The 20821-nt window shown below is 38.7% G+C and overlaps 1 protein-coding gene across 4 annotated transcripts in view; it reads right to left on the reverse strand.

Moving 5' to 3' along the window:
- Positions 1–20821, reverse strand: part of LOC138259001 (inter-alpha-trypsin inhibitor heavy chain H4-like) — a 536359-nt gene that overhangs the window by 481117 nt on the left and 34421 nt on the right. For all 4 annotated transcript variants that reach the window (XM_069206377.1, XM_069206375.1, XM_069206376.1 and 1 more), the window contains exon 2: positions 12575–12735. In XM_069206377.1, the coding sequence (XP_069062478.1) occupies positions 12575–12735 (161 nt within the window). The remainder of the gene's footprint in view (positions 1–12574; positions 12736–20821) is intronic.

Below are 20821 nucleotides of genomic sequence, written 5' to 3' on the forward strand. Positions count from 1 at the left end.
GAACTGGTTAGCAGTGCCCAGGCCACAGCCAGAGTCAGTATCCTCCGGTATCAGTAAAAGATAGTTTGGGGGCAGTGGGTCAGGGCCAAATGGATAACTTTCTAACAGTTTGTCTCCATTAATGTCTTTGAGATTGTTTTGCAGTACCAGTGACTGGCTATGGTTAGTGGTTGATTTACCCAAAGGCTTGGCACACTTGAGACTATATATTTCAGATACAGTAGTAGATTTATGTGTAGCCTTTGCGAATAGCAATGGTCTTACTGTTTTTTGGGTGCGTTCAAGCATTTACAGGTCCTGTCGTTAACCCTTCTTTTAATCTCTACCAAGCCCACACATTATTAGCAAACATTTCCCATTTTCCAACTATTCCAGTTGTCCCTCCCATACTTACTACACAAACATATATTTCCATGTGTTGAGATCTCTGCACATGTACAGAGGTCTACTCACATAATAGATAGGATGCCGTTGGCAGCAAAGTCTGGCCATATGTTTGTAAACAGTATTTGTGAGTACTTGAAATAGTACTAGTGCTGTCCTACTTCCCTTACTCAAAAATGCTTGTATGTATATATCTATCCATGTGGAAATCTGCACGTAGAGCTAGGGGTGCATCGTCTCATTGGTGAATTCATTCACCATTTCCAAATGTAGATTTGAACCTGGATGTAGGCGTACAAGTCTCCAACTCTTGAAGAGAGGCGGTAGAGACTCTTATGACTGAATTTACTCTTAGTAATTGTCCACTTGTTTGTGTACATCTCTGCCATAGCTGAGGATATCTCTCTACAGAAAATAGTAGGAAAAAGCTAATTTATTTCAAATTAGAAAACAAATGTTTAATGATAAAATATTGTAAACTTTTCTCTAACTCCCATTCAGCCCTGACTATGATAGTAACAAGGGACAGCATACCTACACTACATTTTAAATTCAGTATCATTTTTATTTTATTTTATTATTTTCGAATACATTTAGTTAAATTAAATGCTATTTTTCTCTCTCCCACCCTTACAGTATACTGTATTGTCACAATTTGCATACTAGGTATGTACTATTTCATTTGAGATTTAATTTAAAACAAATAATATTTCTAACAGATTGTCTTAAAATTTAATTATGTATTTTAAAACAAATAACATTTCAAATTTTGAATTAAAAACATGTAATAATATAATTTAAGTTATTTTAAATATAAATTGTTTTTTTTTATTTCCTTTACTTTATGTTTTCCAATATGCATTATTATCTGCTTACGTTCATTGATTGCTATGGAAAGTTGTTGCAGTACCAGTAGCTGGTCAAGTGTAGTACTTGACTTCAAGAATGGAGGGAGTACATTTAAGCCTGATTAGTCAGTATTAATACAGTATGACATTTAAATGTATTTTTGTGAACTGCAACTGCCTTTCTATTATGTGTATGGGTGCTTTATGTTAGCATATACCACATTTACCCGCTCCTTCAGTTTAACTAATCCCTTAACGTAATCCATCCATTTTATAGCAATTATTCCCCATTTTCCAGCTACTCCTCATTCTATCCCCTGCCCAATATTTACTGCTAAATTATATACCTATGTGTGTGGAGATCTCCATCACTGGGGCAGAGTTCTCTGCACAGAAAAGATAGGAGAGGCGGAGGAGGAGATCTCCAACAAGACATTTGTGAATTGCATTTTGCAGTAAGTAAGGTACTCCAAAATGACTTTTGTGACTAAGTCCCTATTTTATTATAAACATTAAACAGGTCCTCCTTAAACAGTCCTCAAGCACAAATGCATATTTTTACATGTGCACAGTCTTTTTGGGGGGTGCATCAAAGGGTGCCTTAGGCCCCCAGCACCCTTGGATTTGCAATACCTAAGTTTAAAAGGAATTTGCAAAATAGGAAATGCAAAACCATTCGCACAATGGGCCCTCAGGCCCATAGGGATGAATGGAGACCCAATCCTTTAAAAGGATTCCCTAATAGCGATTGCAACTTTTAAGAAATCGCTATTAGGGATTCACTATTTTCTAACATACCATTTTGCATTTCTTCAAGAGCGGTTTCTGAAAATTCGCTATTTAGGAAATCCAAAACGGGTTTTTGATACATCTTGCCCATAGTTTCTTAAGTATTGTTGTACAAGATCACTATAGTAAAATATCATGACACGTAAAATATGACAGGATGTTATATTTTAGGTAAGTATATTATTTACTTCTGTTTGTCAATATTTTTGTTATTAAAACATATTATACTAAAATACTGTGGCATTTAATATAGTTTGCCTCAATATCATGATGTGTATATTGATAATTCTATGTTTCACTGTAAAGATTTGTTTTTGAAGTACTCATTTTTAGGTTGTATATTTTTTAACATGATTAGATTATTTTTTCAATTTTTCAGGTTTTATGCCAGTTTGGACAATTGGGTGAGAAGTGTTTTGTTTTTACGTTATTTTAAATTTAATTTAGGGGGGGTTATTAGTTTAGTGGGTGATTTTTAATTAACATAATATTGTATTACATGTCATATTTGTAATTATTAAATTGAATGCATACTGATTTGTGCAATTTAATGGGAAATATGTTTTACAACATTATCATTTTTGGAGTTTGAGTGTGCGTAATGCATTTGTGGATTATAGTTGTTTTGTATTTCAATTTAATTATGTTTTGTTCAATGTATTTTCAGGGACAATAGCAGTTTGAGGTTATTTTTTTAAAATATGTTGATGTATAATTTTATACAGTTTTAATACAGTATTTGAATTTTATTGTTCTTAAATATGTGTTATATAAGGTTTTGTGGTTTATAAACATTTTAGTACATATTTTGTGTTTTTGGTTTTGTTTAGATGAGTTACACACTTTCCCCAGTGTTTATGGGTTTGGAGTTATGATATTGAAATTGGCACTCCTTCCAAATGCAGGCATCTTCCCTAATGTTTGTAAGTTAGAACTGTAAACCTAACCCCCAATATGCGCAATTACTCCAGTGTTTGTAGAATTTGAGTTAGGATAGCTTATGAACCCTCTTCCCAATTCAAGCTCTATCCTCAATGGTGGTGGGGATGGAGTTAGAATAGTAAACCTGCCCAACTCCCATGTATACACTTTGGTTATGAAATGTATGTTAGAATGTTATATTAGTATATTTGCTCCCCCCCAAATGTACTTACCTACCTCCCTTCCCCAGTATTTGTTAGACTGGTGTTCTGGTGTCCGAATCGTAGGCCTCCACACCCTAGATTTACACATTCATTTCTCAGTGTTTGTGGGAATAGAATTACAACTCTGTCCTTCTATACACTTTCTTCAATGTATGTGGAAAGGAAGCAAGAATGTCACACCACACCCCCCAATTTATGTACTTTCCTCGATGAGTATGGGACTGGAGTTAGAGCAGTATTTTCACAGTGGTCCCTGAAAGTGTGAAGATTTTCCAATGTTTCTGATAATGTAGTTGGAATATGAAATGTTTGTGTGATTGAAGAAAGATATTCATGTTCAGGTCCATTGATATATTCTAGGTTAGTGTTAATTCCAAAATTTGTATCCTCTGCAACTCTTTTGTGATTGGATTTAGAATATTGTATTGAACCCTGGTGTATGCATTCTCATCCAATGTATGTGTGACTGGAATAAATCTCACCATCCCAATTTATGCACTTTTATCAGTCGTGGGATTATTTGTAGAACAGAACAGTGAACCACACCAAATGCGTGGACTTAACACAATATTTGTGGAATTGGAGTTAAAATATTTTGTTTGAGCTCACCTTCACCAAATTCATTCACTTTTCCCAATGTTTGTGGGGACTGCAGTTAGAATAATAAATCAGGCTATAAATATTCATTTTTCACAGTACATTCTTTTGCTTTGTTGTGTTGATAATCTATGTATAATTTAAAAAAATAAAAACATATTTGATATGCATACATACAAATATATAATAAACTGTCATACAATTTTTATTACAATAAAGTAGGGTGACAAAGTTATGGGCCTCATTACATGTTTGGTAGTCCGTGCGCCGCAGTGGCAGTTGGCCCGCCAACGGCTTGGCAGTTGGATCACTGTATTATGAGTCATGCAGTCCTATGGAGCAAAGATTGCACTGATCCCGCCAGCACCAACAGGCAGAACAGACCGTCTCAGTGATGAGACAATACAAACAGTCTGGAGGAACCAGTGTTTCCGCTGGACACATTGTGAGGTTGCACACCACCAAAATGACCACGGCGGTCCAAACACCATGTCTCAGCAGACGGAAACAGAGAGTATAAAGGGAGCAACTCTCCTTCAGTCAGCGTTACATGTCCTATGCCGCCATGGAGCCCATCACACATGTCCTACTGTTGCTCATCAAAGATGCACAAAATCCACGCTGCCGTGAACGCAACCAACCATAAGTTCACACACCTACATGTGTCATTCAGCTCAACAACAGATCATTGCACCATCTTCCATAAGATATGGGGGTCACGCTACGGGCACCATATACATTTGTCATTATGTACACAGTCGGAGTCTTCACAAAGAAGGACGCATTCAGAGCCAGTAAATGCCCTCTTTGGGCAGGTCACTCACACTGCACCACAACAGTCCACAAAAACACACATCTGCACATCTGAGGCACAGGGACAGTGAAGTGTACACAACAGTGTGTCACACAACACCAACAACACAGCAACATCACATCTACCAATAAAACTGACACCCTCACATTGCACACATGCCATGGACTGTTGTCAGATTCAACACATTTAAGTATGGATGTGTATTGGAACACTAACACCACTTCCATTAAACATCCCTGGTATGGACCCACCCATTACCCACACTGCAACACAATAGAAGGAAAAAGGGATGCACAATAGTCAGAGAGACAAATATCCAAAGCTCACTATGCAAACAATACCTGAACAACAGGGATGGGGGCATCAGGAACGCTCAGGGAAGGATGCTGCAATGGAAAACCTATCACTTCGCAAATGCCCCTAAAACACCATTTTGCACAGAAACTGGCCCTCAAGTATCTCTCGGACAAACAATACTAGAGCCAAGTGACATGCCTATCTGCAGAATGTGGAAGCGCAAGTCAAGAAGAACAAGTTACTTACCTCTGGTAATGTGTCATCTTGTAGAGACTTTATCTAGTTGCAGATTTCTTACCTTTGAATTCCCTTTCGTCAGCTCCTGAATTTTTTGCTGAACAATACCCTGCGCATGCCATCGGGTGCCGTCGTTCGGATCCATGTTCGTCGTTCAGCTCTGCCTGGCTTCGTCAGCGTTGTTGGAGCCGTCTGATGCGTCACAGTCACCTATTAAGACACCACCCTGGCACACGTACGTCAGTTCTTTTACTCACAAAATTTCCATGCCAGAAGCGCAGAGTCATGGATAGAACCAACATTTTTTCTGTGCAAAACTAGGGCCCTGAAAGGAATAAACCCTAACCCTATTAGACATATCAGCAGAGCATGGAGGCATGGGTGGGTGCAAGGTATCTGCAACTAGATAGAGTCTCTACCAGATAATGCATTACCAAAGGTATGTAACTTGTTCATCTGATAAAGACTTCTAGCTGCAGATTCCTTACCTTTGAATAGATACTCAAGTCATAGCCTCCTGGCGGTGGGCTGCGGATAAATCTCCTTTACACTAAAAAGTCCTGTAGGACTGAATGGGCGAAGTGTCCCTCTCTCTGTACCTGATTGTCCAGGCAGTAATGCTTTGCAAATGTGTGCAAAGATGCCCACGTTGCCACTTGACAAATCTCCAGGACTGGAATGCCCTGAACTAGCGCAGTGGTAGCAGCTTTGCCCCTGGTACAATAAACCCTCAAGCACTCAGGAGGCTGCTTGCTGGCCAATGCATAGCAGATCTTGATGCAGAGAACGACACAGCGCAAAATGGTTTGCTTCTGTATTGCCAAACCCTTCTTTGCTCCATTGTACCCCAAAAAGAGTTGGTCATCCACCCGGAACTCGTTTGTGCGGTCCAGGTAGAACAACAACACTCTTTTTGGGTCCAGTCGATGGAGTCACTGCTCTTCCTTAGAGGGATGTGGTGAAGCAAAGAAGGTGGGCAGGGTGATGTTCTGACCCAGATGAAATTGGGTCACCACCTTGGGGAAGAAAGAGGCATGAGTTCTGAGTACCACCTTGTCTGGATAGATAGTGAGTTACAGTGGCTTTGATGATAGAGCTTGCATCTCACTCACCCTCCTGGCAGATGTTATTGCCACCAAGAAGGCTGTCTTGATGGTGAGCAGCTAGCGGGTTCAGTTGTGCAAAGGCTCGAAGGGAGCGCACATCAGAAATGTGAGGACCAGATTTAAGTCTCAATGGGGCATAACAATGGGCGTAGGGGGAAACATATGTACAAGCCTTTTGAGGACTCCATGTACAATGGGGGATTTAAAGAGAGAAGGCGGATCAGGCAGCCGAAGAAATGCAGATAAGGCAGAAAGATAGCCCTTGAGAGTCCCCAAGGCAGAACCCTGCTGGGCAAGAGAAAGGATAAAGAGAAGGATATCAAAAAGAGAAGCAGAAAAAGGATCAATAGACCTTTCTGTACAATAATATACAAAGCGTTTCCAACAGCAGGTGTATACCGTTTTGGTGGAGGGACGCCTGGCTGCCAAAATAACTTTACAGACTTTGGAAGGAAGGACAAAAGCCATCAACTGCCGCCGCTCAATCTCCATGCATGAAGGTGCATAGTTGACAGGTTCGAGTGGACAACCCTCCCCTGCTGCTGTGACAGAAGATCCTCCCAAAGGGGCAGCCTGTTTAGAGGATTGATGCTCACTTTAAGAAGCTTGGGATACCATACTCTCCGTGCCCAATCCAGAGCCATGAGGATGATTTGGGCCCGGTCCTTCTTGATCTTCTTGAGAACTCTGGGCAGGAGTGGTATGGGCAGAAAAGGGTACAGGAGGCCTGAACTCCACTTGCGATGAAAAGCGTTGCCGAGCAATTGCCACCTTGGAAACTCAAACTTGCAATACTGCTGACATTGCGTGTTCTCTGTGGAGGCAAGCAGATCTAACCAAGGCTCTCACCACTAGTGTAGGAGTCCTTGCACCACCTCCAGATAGAGATACAATTTGTGATCCACTAGGCATAGACGGCTGAGTTTGTCCGCCCTGGCGTTCAGAGAACCTGCCAGGTGTTGAACCACCAGGGTTATGCCTTGCTGTTCCAGCCATGTCCACAGACACAGAGCTTCTTGACAAAGGGTCCACAACCCCACACTGCCCTGCTTGTTGCAGTACCACATTGTGGTAGTTTTGTCCATGAACATCCGCACTATCTTCCCTTTCACAATGGGAAGAAATGCTTTCAATGCGAATAGGATTGCCCAGAGCTCCAGCAAGTTGATATGGAGTCCGGTGTCCGCCGTAGAGCAGAGGCTTCTGATCTCTGCCTCTCCCAGATGGCCACCCCATCCCAGAAGTGACTTATCTGTCTCTACTGTGAGATTTGGCCAGGGAAGGAAGATACCATTTTGAATTATCCCCAGAACTTCCAAACTATTAGTAAATGTGCAAAGAGGACACAGTTCTAACTATTTATATTAATTGTATATGAATAATCCTTGAATATGTCTATTTTATTAAATTGTAGATGTTTTGGCCCTAATTCACTGAAGTATGTAAGAGTAAGTGAAAGAGTATTATAGGAAAATTATTTTATGTGCTCTGTGTGGCTTTGAGGATGCACCCCTATACGCGTATACCAAATATTTTTCAATATATGTTCTCACAATCTATATGCAAAATATTCAAATATACCTGTGTTCATTCTATAGAACTATAAATATAGATCTATAGAGCTTACCATCTATATATACTAATATGTGTATGTATTTTGCTCTTTTAATACTGGGGCACCCACAGTACAGTTTCAGGGTACTAGAAAAAACAGTTATCCAATGCACAATTAAGGAGAATGAACAGTTCCACAGACAAATTACAACCTAAAATTATATGATTTAGGAAAGAGCTAAATTTTAACCATTTGTGGAAATTATGGGAAAGTTTGTTTGGAACGTAGTGGGGGAGGTGAAAGTTTCTAGTGTGAAGTGGCAGCCACTGAAAAAGCTCTGCTGCCAATAGTTTTTTAACCAGACTTCAGAGCCATTAACAGTTTGTGGTTGGCAGACCTTAATAGGCAGCTAGGAGTGTAGCATTGGAATGTAGAACGACAAAGTGGGAAGTAGAGTATAGATTGCCTTGTGAACCAGACACATTGATTTAGACAAAATTCTCTCCTTTACAGGAAGCCATGTCAGCTGTTGATAGACAGCAGTAACCTGATCTTGTCTTTTAAGCCCAAACGGAATTCTGATTACATAGTTCTGGATTATATGTAGTCTGCAAATTTGATATAAAAGGTGTTCCATATACCAAAAACCTTGCCAGGACACTCGGGCTGTTGGGTACACAATTGTGATCATCACCTGACATCCATATAGTGATTTGAGTGTTGCCTACATAAAGGTAGACACTGAAACCTCAGGTGTCAATAAGATAGGCCAACGGTGCCATGAACAGAATTAACAAAAGCGGTGACAAAAAAGAAATCTGTAGTGCACTGCAAAAACACTGTCTAGACGTTGATGTGAAAGATGAGAAAGAGAGCATTTATAAGAGCATTTAGACAAAAGTCGGACATTCATGCTACATTAAGGCCTTCAATTGTTCACCCAAGACTGACACCACCATCATTTCCCTACCACAACTTGCATTTCAACCCAAGTGGCAGGGATGTAAAGATTATTGTTTTCCACAAATGTCATAGTTGATCAAAAATGCTTTTTTCAAGCAGTTTTGCCAAATATGGTAATCAAAGATAGGATGATAATTTGAAAAATTCTCTGGGATCAAAGATGGTTTCTTTAGTAACAGCAACAAAATATGCCTTGTTCAAAGGTTTGTGGACTCTGTCAGACTTTAAAGAGGTAATAACCACAGTCTGATATCACTGCAGGTCATGTAAAAAGTAGTTTTACAGAGGCTCTGCACTAATGGGTCTTTTAGAGTACCATTTGACTTGCTTACCAAAATCAAAGATAGAGATCCAAAGTGGAAAATTAAGGGAAATCAGTGTTAGAATGTTGACGTACATTTTACTACATAACACATTAGAGTACTTTTTACTGCTTGCAATAGCTTAAATATTTGTGATTTTAATATCAAAGAAATCATCCATCTGATTAATATGATCATCTGATGTTTCCAAAGGAGTATGACTTTGAAGTCCTTTTAGATATTTGATAACAAAAAAAATGGCTCTGGTTATATGAGGTACTTTTAAGTTTATTTTGCAAATAAAGGTTTAATTTGAGTTTCCTGATATATTGTATAAAATTCTGATACAACCTAAGCCAACTGTATTTGGACAAGGACTCATACATTCTACGGCATTGCCATTTATTTGCTCTTTAAGATTTTTAAAGAGTAGCCAACTCATGAGAAAGTAAGTTTCCCATTATACATATTTTCTTTGGCTTTACCATCAATTGGGCAAGCTTGTCAGTAATAGAGCCAGCCACAATGTAGAGGAAATATAGAAATTCACCTGGAATAGAGGATGACACATTTAGTTGCATATTAAATAAAGCCAGTACTTACATTAAATTCCTAGTTTGTGGTAAAGTTAGAAAGTCGAAATAAATATTTAAATTGCTTAATAGTATAACTCAAGAGTGACTTGCACATGCTTCTTCTAGAATAGCAGTCAATGATATTGGTGCATCAGTGCCAGGCGATGGTGTTATATATACACAAGAGAAAATATTCATGAACTTTGACTCAAGCAAGAAAATTTAACTGACAAGAATGCCGGGACAGAATCACAACCTTGATTCAGATTAGTAAACTTAAAGACATTATTAATCAGGAATCGGCTGGGTGGTAGAGTTTAATTACTGAGTAAACCAGTGGGATGATGTCCCTAAAATGAGTTTAATCTCAGATCCGGATTTCATTATTGGCAACTATATCCAGTTTAGAAACAAGAATGTGTTCTTTTATAGCTTGAGCCTTATTAATTGTGAAGCCCACATTAATGATAAACCGTAATGCGATATCTGAGTTGCATCATTCCCAGAAACATAGAATAATGTCTCAAGTATTTTAGCAAAACATTTAGATTGAAATTAAAGAGGTTTTGGTGGCAACATTTAGTTCAAGGAAATATGAAAACAGATTAAACCATATAATATGATATACAGCTTTTGACTTACTCTGGGATGAAAAACAGCAGCATGGCTGGTCTCTAAGCACAGATGGGTGCAGATGCCTTGCCTTTGGTATGCCTTGGGTGAGCCAACAATGTGCCCAGTGTGCAGATTCACTATGGGACATGATTTATAACAACCTTCTTCTTTATAAGAGAACAAAACCGAGAGCAGGACCTCAAGATGGCAACTGCTAATGATCATATGGACCAAAGTAAGAATGAAGCTGATCAGCTACCACCTGAAAATGTCTGAGCTTGAACTTGTAATATCATCAAGAAACACACAACAAACACATTTTAAGAAATGTATGCCTGGCAAGTGTGTTTGTGCATTAACCAAGAAGATGTTTCAGTACAAAGCTTGTCTGATTAGCCATCACAAAAATATTTGTACTTGCAAAATGAGCCAAAGATACAAAAATATTAGTTGTTTTAAACATGAGTGCTGAATAGTGAATCCGTGAAGAAAATGTATAGGAAAATCTTTTTCAGTTAGCAAGCATGTAATATGAGCCATTGTTTACTTCTTATTGTATCAAATATGTTTGCTGTTTATTTATACTGAGTACCAGACATAGATTAAGAATATTATATCCATTTATCATCCAAGCATATGTTTAATAGGTGGGTAGAAGTGTGTGCATTTTCAAATTTACCTACAGGCTGAGTCCATGTCAAAATAAACACACCCAGAAGCTTAAACCACACTCTAGAAGAGGAGTGATATGAAGCATTTTGGCATGACTTCTTTGTTTTCATAGCTCAATGCAGTAGGTGAACAATGGAAACACAAGGTACAACCACCTTTGCTGACTTGTTAATCAGCATATTATTGTGATATTGGAGGCATTAGAATGCAGGATATATCTCTTCTGTCTGTGACAAGGCTAGTAAATAAATGATATAACTTGCTTGGAGATCGTTACTGGGATGATCTTAGAAGCACCTTGCATTAGTCAAACAATAGTTTTAAAAGGTGATGACCCACTATATTGGGACCACCGTAGTGTCAGGGAACTACACCTCCACAACAAAATTGAAGTGACTACAACACTGCCAGCTACTATGTCATTATAGGTCTGTATATAGATACAAACTAGGCTAGTTAACTTCAATCAAATTAAGTAAGCAATTGTAAAACGGCCATTAATTTTACTTGATAACAAAAAATATAATTTAGACAAGCTCTATCTACACCTATAGGTCTGACATGCATTTTTAGCACTGACTAAAACATTTTTTTTTAAAAGCCTGCTGCTGTAAATAAAAACAGAAATAATTATTTTCTATATGCAATGCATTTATGGGGTGGTAAATTGAATGTGTGGTGAACCATGGACTTTTGAAGCGGAAGCATGTCCTTCATTCATAGAAGTGCAATCATTTCATATGTGGTTGAATGGATATACCACACAGCCAATAGAATGGAGTGAGAGATAAGTTCTTCTCTCAAGTCTTTCAGAGCCAAAGCTGAGACGTTGTATAGTCTAAACAATTGATAACAATAGGGCTTGCCAACAGTTGTGCTCTTTACTTGGCCCTAAAAAGAGTGTGCTTTGGAGAGTTCTTCCTACCCAAAAATAGAACTGTACGTGCATCATATTATTAATACTGATGGAAGAAAATATTACTGCTGTTCTTTACCAATGGTAATAGATCATTTTATTTTAGAATTATTGTAATGATTGTAAGTTAAAAAATCTAAAATAAGAAATACAGTTAGTTAAAAGAAACAATGAAGTACAATTAATTTAGTACAAATTCAGAAAAACATAAGTTAGGGCTGCCATCGCTGACAGTTTTATGGTTAAGATGAAAGGAAACAAAAAATAATTTAAAATAATGAAAAGTTAGAGTTAGTGATACCATTGAAAACAAAATATTCTAAACCATAGAATTAACATTAAAAGAAACAATTACAAGGAATTAATAATTAACAGAATTTAAAAATCGATATAGTTGTAAAGATGATGTTATGGAGTTGAGGTAGTTGCACATCATATTAAAATTTCATTTTGGTGATGTAGTGTCCATGATGTGGTAGACTTGATGGTAGCCATTAATGCCTGTTGTCTGAGAACACATACCATCTGTATTGGGAATTAATGCATATTGAAGTGTCTTATGAAATATTAGAGGTGTGCTCAACCTAAAGGCTTTTTAATTGTTGTTCTATTGTGGATACATGTTCATGATTTGTTGCAGTGATGATGGATCTGCAACAAGAAACTGTAGTATTGCTCAGTAGGTCATGGCAACATACCAATGTCTTCCTATCAATGAGGTTAAGAAGACTAATATTAGAATATACACATTAATCTTACATGGTAAAGTTAGTGATGAAAGCTGTCTTCGGTAATTCAACTTCAAATTTTGCCTCCCTGGAGCCATTAGCCCTGTTGACCACTTTGCTGGTAACAATGGAATGGGCAAATCGAGAGGTCACCTTGCAGTCCACATGCAGGCTGTAGATATCAATGCCATTCTGGGGGAAAAAGTAGATAACTTCAACAATTCATAATTGTAAACATAGATTTGACATTTACTGGTTTTAGTGAAAATGCCACCAAGAAATAAAATACTTTTGGTCATGCATAAGCATTCAAGAACATTTATAACTCTTATATAATGAAACATTGTACAATTAAAACGGGAACACCACTCCTTCCTAGGCTAAACTAAAGATTTCTGAATGTCCACACAGAAGTATTTAAGGGGAAGGGATCAGGGAATACAGATTCTGTGGGGACAGATTGCCTAAGCCTGTGCTTTGCACTTGGGTCATGCAACGCAAGGCAATGCCAGGGCTTAAGTGAGATTTACTAAGTCATGAAAAGCCAATTTGCCTGGTTCTGCATAGTTTGGTATATTCAGAGTAATGCAAGGGAGCACAAATATCAGCCTTGAGTTACTCTGTGTTGGAACAGCGTTCCATGCATCCACTCATGTAGTTTGTCGCAATCAAATATTTAGTAACAGTAGTAAACTTGAAATTGTAACAAAATGGTATGCCTTTCCAACAGAAGCATAATGAGGAGAAATATCTTCATTTCTCCTTGTTATTTCCTCTTTCTATGTGTGCTGCATTCTGCAGCATAGATAGAAAGAGAAAATTATCTCAAAGGATTATTTTTGTGAAGGAAGGGGTCCCTTCCTTCACAAAAAAATCCTGTCTATGATGCAGGTACTCTTGCATCATGGCGCAAGGGTAACTTTGTTGGTGCTAGGCAGAGCTCAGTTCTCCAGCACAAGGAGAGAGCAAGAATGTGTCAAGTATTAGTAGATATGGTGCATTCCGGCTCCCTCCCTGTCACTCAATGCAGCACAACATGTTGTCTTTCTGTGCTGCGTTGCGTGTCAGTTTGATAAATCTGGCCCACGATCCTTAACCCTTCAGTGGATACCAAGACAAATAGGCACTTAGCCCAGCATTTGTACTGATCCACAAATCCAAATATGGAAGCAATGTGTATACCTGAATCAGGATACACCGTGATAACCAATTGTGCCCCTTTATTTTGTTTGTCCATGTGGCTTTCTCCAGGTAAGACCAGGATCAATTTAAGTGGGTAAACAGTGTTAAACAGTTTGTATTGGAATAGAGAAAACAAGTTCACTTATTGATTTGTGTCGCATTTGTAGAATCCTATTTAAAATTGTGAGGTAATAGATAATCTGCTAATTGTTGCACACTGTGGTAATGCAGTATTTTTGCTTACGTTTTTCTGCATGGATCAGAATTACCCTCTTATTCACCATAAAGACTTCCTTACATTGATGCCATACAATTTCCATGCACATAGGTTCTTCACAAACTAGTACTGTCTCTAAAGACCATTAAAGTGTACTTTGTATTTTTGTTTGTTCATTACTGTTCTTTCACCTGCTGTCATTTTCTTCTGTTCATCTGGTCCTCAGTAGCTGCTTGCTGTCCTTCTCAAAAACCTTACTTCAACAAATCTATAATCCTCTTGGTCCAATATATTCTGTTTATGTCTCTAGGTTTGATATGCTTATGCAGGCACATTCTTTCTGCTGCCATTATTAGTTCTCCTGGGTTATAAAAGGTAAGGATTTCAGTAGTCATTTTTTCATGACGAATTGAGGCTTGTATTTCAGAGGACTACCTCTGATTGGACGCTTGTGGTGCCGACTCACTAATTTAACCTGGAGCCGCTTCTGAATGTTCATTCATCGGTATAGCGGCCCTGGGTAGGTTCCTGGATGGACTTTCATTAGGCATCGTGAGTATGATGTGCATCCCAGCACATTTTTAATTTACCTGATTTTCCACTATTTACTATGGTCCTGCTACTTTAGCTACCTTTTTTATGACAGACAATCATGTGTAATTTCACATCACCTTCTGATGTCATTGACTTTATCAGCACATCTTTCACGATTTTGTGGCTCTCGGTGACCATAATTACCCGGGTGTGATTTTGCGGTTTACCATTGCCACCGGCATTTTTCTAGACAATCTTCTCTCAGTTACTATGGATAATTGTTTTAGCCGACAGACTTATTCCAATCATACAATGCAACATACCCTTTTTAAATACAAATCGATTTTGTTTATTATTAGACACTCGCTTTTTGTCAGGCAACACAGCACATTGTTTTATCTGCATAGCGATTATGTCTATCTTTGAAACATACGTTTTTGACAACTGCATAGTGGTTCCCTTCGATGTGTAGCACTCTGCATTTAATTGTAAGTGTAAGGTCCTGTTCCCTTTACTTCACATTGTGATTTTCTTGCTTTTTCCTTTCTACTGCATCTAAATACAACGTTAGTCTAGCGGCTCGCCCTGACCCATGGAGCTGTGTCTATAATTTAGGACAGGTAAGCAGTGACTTTTTCCTTTCCATGTGTTTGTTGAATACTTAATAAGGTAGTTGATTGGTCTGTTATCCACAGTGCCAATACTTTTACTAGTTTATTTTTGTGCATGTGGAGCTATCATTTAATATGGTGGCTATGTTTTATATTGTTTCATCCACAGGCTCTTCTTGATCATATCAACTTGATGTAGAACTTATATGAGTAAGTCAACTCATTGTTTCTCATTTGACTTTCCAAAATGTGGTATAACCTGTACACAATTTAGATTTAAGTTCAGGAGAAGTTATTGTTGGTTTTTGGTCCAGAAGAAGCGCCATATGATCCGACTGGAAAACTGTTAGGCGCGAAACATGTTGACCTTTTTTTGTGGAAGCAAAATCCTTCTGCCTTGTTGTTAGTAGAGTGTGGGTACATTATTTCCTGTTTACTCTACTCAGTTTTGTTTTAACCTTGTCCAGGATTCTGCCATATTCAATAAAAGCTGGGTTTGGAGGCTCCTGAGGCAATTTTATTACTTCTCTTTTTTTCTCTCCTGTTTTTCTTGATCTTTACCTGTAGATTTGAGTCTATTCATACGTGCTTCTCACTGTGGCACACACCATCAGTTAAGATCGCTGACAAAGAGCCCCCGCGTGGGGCCCATCAGATATTTCAGCGCCAGTCTGATGAGGAGCTACCCTATGATGAAGCATGACATCTGACAAGATGTGTGAGGGTTTTCAGCTCCTGTAGATAGGAATGCCTGCCGATGTTTTTTCCTATATGTTTTTTAGAATAGTGTGTTTTTGTTGGATATTGTGACCATTAGGAAGAGAGTACACTGGACCACTGATTCTCCCTGTCCCTCTTTTGATTGAAAAGGATTTCAGTAGGCCTGGGTGGAGTTCATGGAGTTCCACTCAACCGTTTGCACAGATTTTTAGCACTAGGAGTTTGTCCCACACTGAAAAATCAGTCTGAACGGCACCACGAGCAGCGGAAGAGGGCGCTGATTCTTTTCTGCCACTTGAGTAGATTTTCTACTCAAGCAGCAGCTTCCTCAATGAGAACCAAAGGTTTCTCAATGCTAGCAGTAATGACCATCCACGACCACCCACGTTGAGAAATCTCGCTGGGAGGTGGTCTTGAGTAAGATTTTCCTTGGTCGTGCTCAGCAACTTAATATTGGCAAGTGAGAATGAGGAAAAAACTCCGCTATGCAGAGTTTTTCATGAACTCTACGCTGTAAGCGTAGCACAGAGTGGGAAAAACTCAGCAAACTCTGCAAGTGGAGTGGAGTTCATCGCCCAACCCTAGATTTCAGAATGTGATTCTTCTTTTACAGAAGGATTTAGCTCCATCTCAGAGCACTTTTGATTTAAGATTATGTCTATGTCTTATTCGTACTTCCATTTTTGATGTCTTTATATTCCTTAGATATCCTTTGATTACTATGATTTTTTATTAATTTTAAAATAGGAAATCTGCTTTTTCTGTGTGGTCACCTCAGAGTTTCTCCTTTTTCTGGGCTCTATTTATGCTGGTTTTAGAACTTTGAACACCTTATCCCCATTAACTCGGAGTAAAGTGCCTTTGCTCACCAATGGTAAAATGGCTTATTCTTGATTTGAACTTTAACTTAGTTGTAAGCCCCTAATATGTGGTGTAGATAGCACACACATGGCCAATTAGAAGTTAGATACCACGTGTGAACTACAGCAGTTATTGTGCCTTCCACTACAGTGGCAGTGCAAGCATGGTGTCAGGCCTACCCTGTGTAGCTTGTCTGCTGCAGTGTAAAAACTGCAGTATGACCTGCTCAAATAATTCTGTTTGACAGAGAAAAACCTCCCTTTGAAATATTAGTAAGTCACACCTATGTAAGCCTTGTAGGCCAGAAGGTGGGGTGCATGGTATTTATAAGTGGGACAGGTAGGAAATTAATGTTACCATGTTCCTACAGTGATAAGATGATAATAGCTATTTTCACTGTAAGGGGGCTCTGGCTGACCAATAACAAAACACAGCGAAGCAAGTGTGCATTTTAGTTCTGATACCTCTAGGTTGAGAGCAGGTACAGAAATGATTAAACTACTTAAAAAAATATTTATGAAGAGCCCTATGCAATGGTGAAGATGGATTTTTAATAAATATTAAGCAAAAGTAACATTTTGAAAGTTAGCCTTTCTCTGACGGAATCTCCTGCAGGCTAATTTGCATTAGCTCTCCAGCACTTGCCTAGTCAAGATTAGCCCTAATTATATGTGAAAACTGCTCCCTGAGTAGTGACAAAGGCTTGTATTTGGAGAGATGCTTTTCTGACAATGGCAGGAAAATCTACTGGGGTGGGCCCATGCACTTATGTTACTTTAAAGTGCCTTCCTCTGTCACAAGTAAATGTATGGATACACCTGGGAAGGCCACAGGATTTTGTCCTCCTAGTCAATCTGGCACCAAACAAAGCAGTGGGAAAGCTACTCTCAGAACATGTTTAGAGTAGCCACATTACCTTTGGATGGGCATACCGGCTCTGTACAAGGGGAGAATGGTTTACCCATCTTGTATTTTGAGAGTCAAGGAATTGTTTGCAATAGATGGTGGATGGGAACTTTCCCCATTGGCTAGGAGGAGACATGCATAACTCCCAGCCACTAGCTCATGGGTACTCGTAAACATTTTCCCACAGGCTACAAAGTTTGGTCTGTGATGTGACCAAATTGATGCCCACAGAGTGGCTTTCAAGGTTTGTAGGGCGGGGTGAAGGTATAGTGGGTATAAGGGATGCAAAGTATATACATCTAGTCTCTGAATTGCACAATTTAAAATCAAAAACTTGAGATTAATCCCAGCCTCTCCACTTAACCAAATTGTGATCCCAGGCAATTGTTTTATTTCACTTTCCCTCCTTTTATTCATTATCACATATGAGGACCCTGAGACACATACCTCCATGATGTGCACTATACAAAACAGTCTCCTGTGTTGGATTTAATAAACTATTTTGTGGTTCATGTGACAGAGGCCACCCAAAGAGTGCACCCAAAGAGTGCACATAACTGACTTGACTCTTAGTTGGCATTGTTCTCAGGGTGGGGAGTAATAAGGAGCATTTCTAAATTCATGTTTGACAACATGTTACATAATCAGTTAATCTTTAAATAAATGCTTGCCTGTTTAATATATTTTTAATCTTAGTGCTGAGTCGAATAAACAGCAGCCCAGTCAGTGGCATAACAATGGGCCCCCTCAACAAGGTACCCTAGCTTGAGAGATCCTAATTGAGTTTGGGAGGGGCTTTGTGGTACTGAAAATTCTGGACCCGTGTTATAAACGTCGTCGTATCACAACGATTTTGGTATCAGCAGACCGGGAATGATTAGAATAGTATGCACAAGCATTGTATTCATATTCAGGTGACGAAATCACCCGAATATCAGAGTTTCCGTCCTGAAACTCTGAGGTTCCATTTAAACGACAGCCATTTTGTGATTGCCCTCACATAGGCCAATGACTAATGCCAAAAACGAGTCTGAAGGACACGTACATCTTTGCTGACTCCTCTGTGACCTGGGCAAGCTGACTCCACTGCCTGAAGCCAAACCTGTTCGGCCAGTTTCTTTCCCAGTGGCCGAATGAGATTAGTATCAAGGCACAACACATCATAAACCTTTCATCACACACAAACCATGCCTAATCTTACACACACCTGTCTCTGTTTCTTTCTTTATGACTTGCTTTACAAGGAGGAGGTGCCCGTTTATATTGGGGGTCCGTCGATATCTGATGAAAGTACTAAGCCTTGCCGGGTAATTGATTGAGGGCTGGACAAACTGGAATATGGGCTTGTCATCATAAACCTGCTATTTCTTTGTAGTGAAAATATGTGAATGGTCAACTGTAATCCTGTTAAAACCCCAAAGGCTACTCACATGTTGCCTCTCTAGCTTTTCTCATTTGTTTAGGAATGTGACTGGTACAGCCCCCTTGCATGCCTAGGGCATAATAAATGATATAAAGGTCTGAGCTAAGACCATTTCTGGAGACTGCCTCTTTCAGTTGCTATAGGTCAGCTTCTGGGAGACGTAGTCTCACTCATTTGAGTTTAATAAAGATGTCTTTTCATATTTCAGCTTCTTTGCCAAGTTCTTTGTTATATTACCCTGAGAATGAAAATCTCTAGTACTTCAAATGGCGCCCAATGTGGGGCTCATCAGAGAAGTGACTTTCTGTGGGAGTGATCTTGTCAGGAGACTGAAATCTACTGAGGAGGACAGAACAGGATTCTACCAAGAAGGTACTCTGGAGATTCTTTGATTATGCAGCCCAGTATATTTCTGATCTTCCTGATTTTGATCCTCCACATGATGTCACCCCTGACTGAGAACCTTTTTGGCGTAAGTAAAAAAAAAGAAAAAAAAAGACTGTTAGGTCATTTAGAACTTGGCAATTAGAATTTGGACAACTATTTGTTTGGTATAGCTTTGATAGGTTTGTATAGGTTTGTATACGCGAATTGCAATTTGTGTAGGCAGGTAATGAAGAGACTTTTTCTCCATCTGCTTTAGTTGAAGTATAAGTGGGTCGCTCCCAGTCCTTAGTTCTTTGGTCCTTTGGTTCTTAGTTTTTGGTTCTTGGTTCTTAGTATTGGTCCTTAGTTTTATTTGAAGATTGCAATTTTCAAAAACCGAGGGTCTCGTACATTTGCGAGTGTATCGATAGAGATAGCCCCTTGAAGTTTGAAGCTCGGTTAGTGAGCGAAGATGCCTAATCGTAGCAAATTTGGTACTTGGTTTGGTTTTTGGTGGCAACAGGTATTCCCGATTGGAGGATTCATGTCTGATACCTCCGATTGGAACTCCAACTTATGAGTTCTATTTTAAACACGGCGTGGGCCCCATCACGTTTAATAAAGTATGGGTCCGCTATTCTTGGAAATAAATGTCTGTGAGGCTGTTTTTGCGGTTTTTTGGAACACTATTGAGAAAAGTTTTCTTTTCTCTTGTAAATATGACTTACAACTAGGATCTGCAAACGGTTCTGTAAGTAAATTGCGACGGCGCTATTTATGAAAAATGGCTAAAGCGCGCTGTATTGTGTGTCCTGAGTGTTTTCTGTTTATATCTGAAATGAGCTCAGTGTTTGTTTGTGGGTCTTCTTGATGTTTTCAGTTTGTTAAGTAAAATGTTGGTTAATTAATATTAAGTAGAAACTTAGAAAAAATCCAGAAATGAACCATGTGATGTGCTAACATAGCTATATGTTGCTCTTTAATTTATAGAATGAGCAATTGTGCACATATACAAAACTGCCGTTAAATGCTTAATAAATTAGAAAACACATTCAACAGATATATATAGGGCCCCAAAAAAAAAAACGAAATTATCTATTTTTGCCAAAAAAATAAATAAATTTACAGCATTTTTCTTAGATGCATTGTATTAGATGTTCACAGGCAAACTTTTCAGCTGCAGTATATTTGATAGGAATGTTCAATTCAGCCAGCACTTTCCCAGTTAAACACGGGTGGAATTTTGCATAACCTTCCTTTTAAATGAAAGTGGCGCAAAAATGTGACGCATTTCAAGTTAGGCTTATGCGCTTGGGCTTGTGAGTTAATGTATCCCAAATAATAGGCAAGGGATGCAGCTTGCTTTTATATGTGGAATTATCACCAAAAAAAAGAATAATTGTTTTTTTTTTTTTTTAAAGAAAATTATTAATTATGGAAAAATTATTTTAAAAAATA

Source organism: Pleurodeles waltl, chromosome 9, assembly GCF_031143425.1.
Source record: "Pleurodeles waltl isolate 20211129_DDA chromosome 9, aPleWal1.hap1.20221129, whole genome shotgun sequence".
Taxonomy (NCBI): Eukaryota; Metazoa; Chordata; class Amphibia; order Caudata; family Salamandridae; genus Pleurodeles; species Pleurodeles waltl.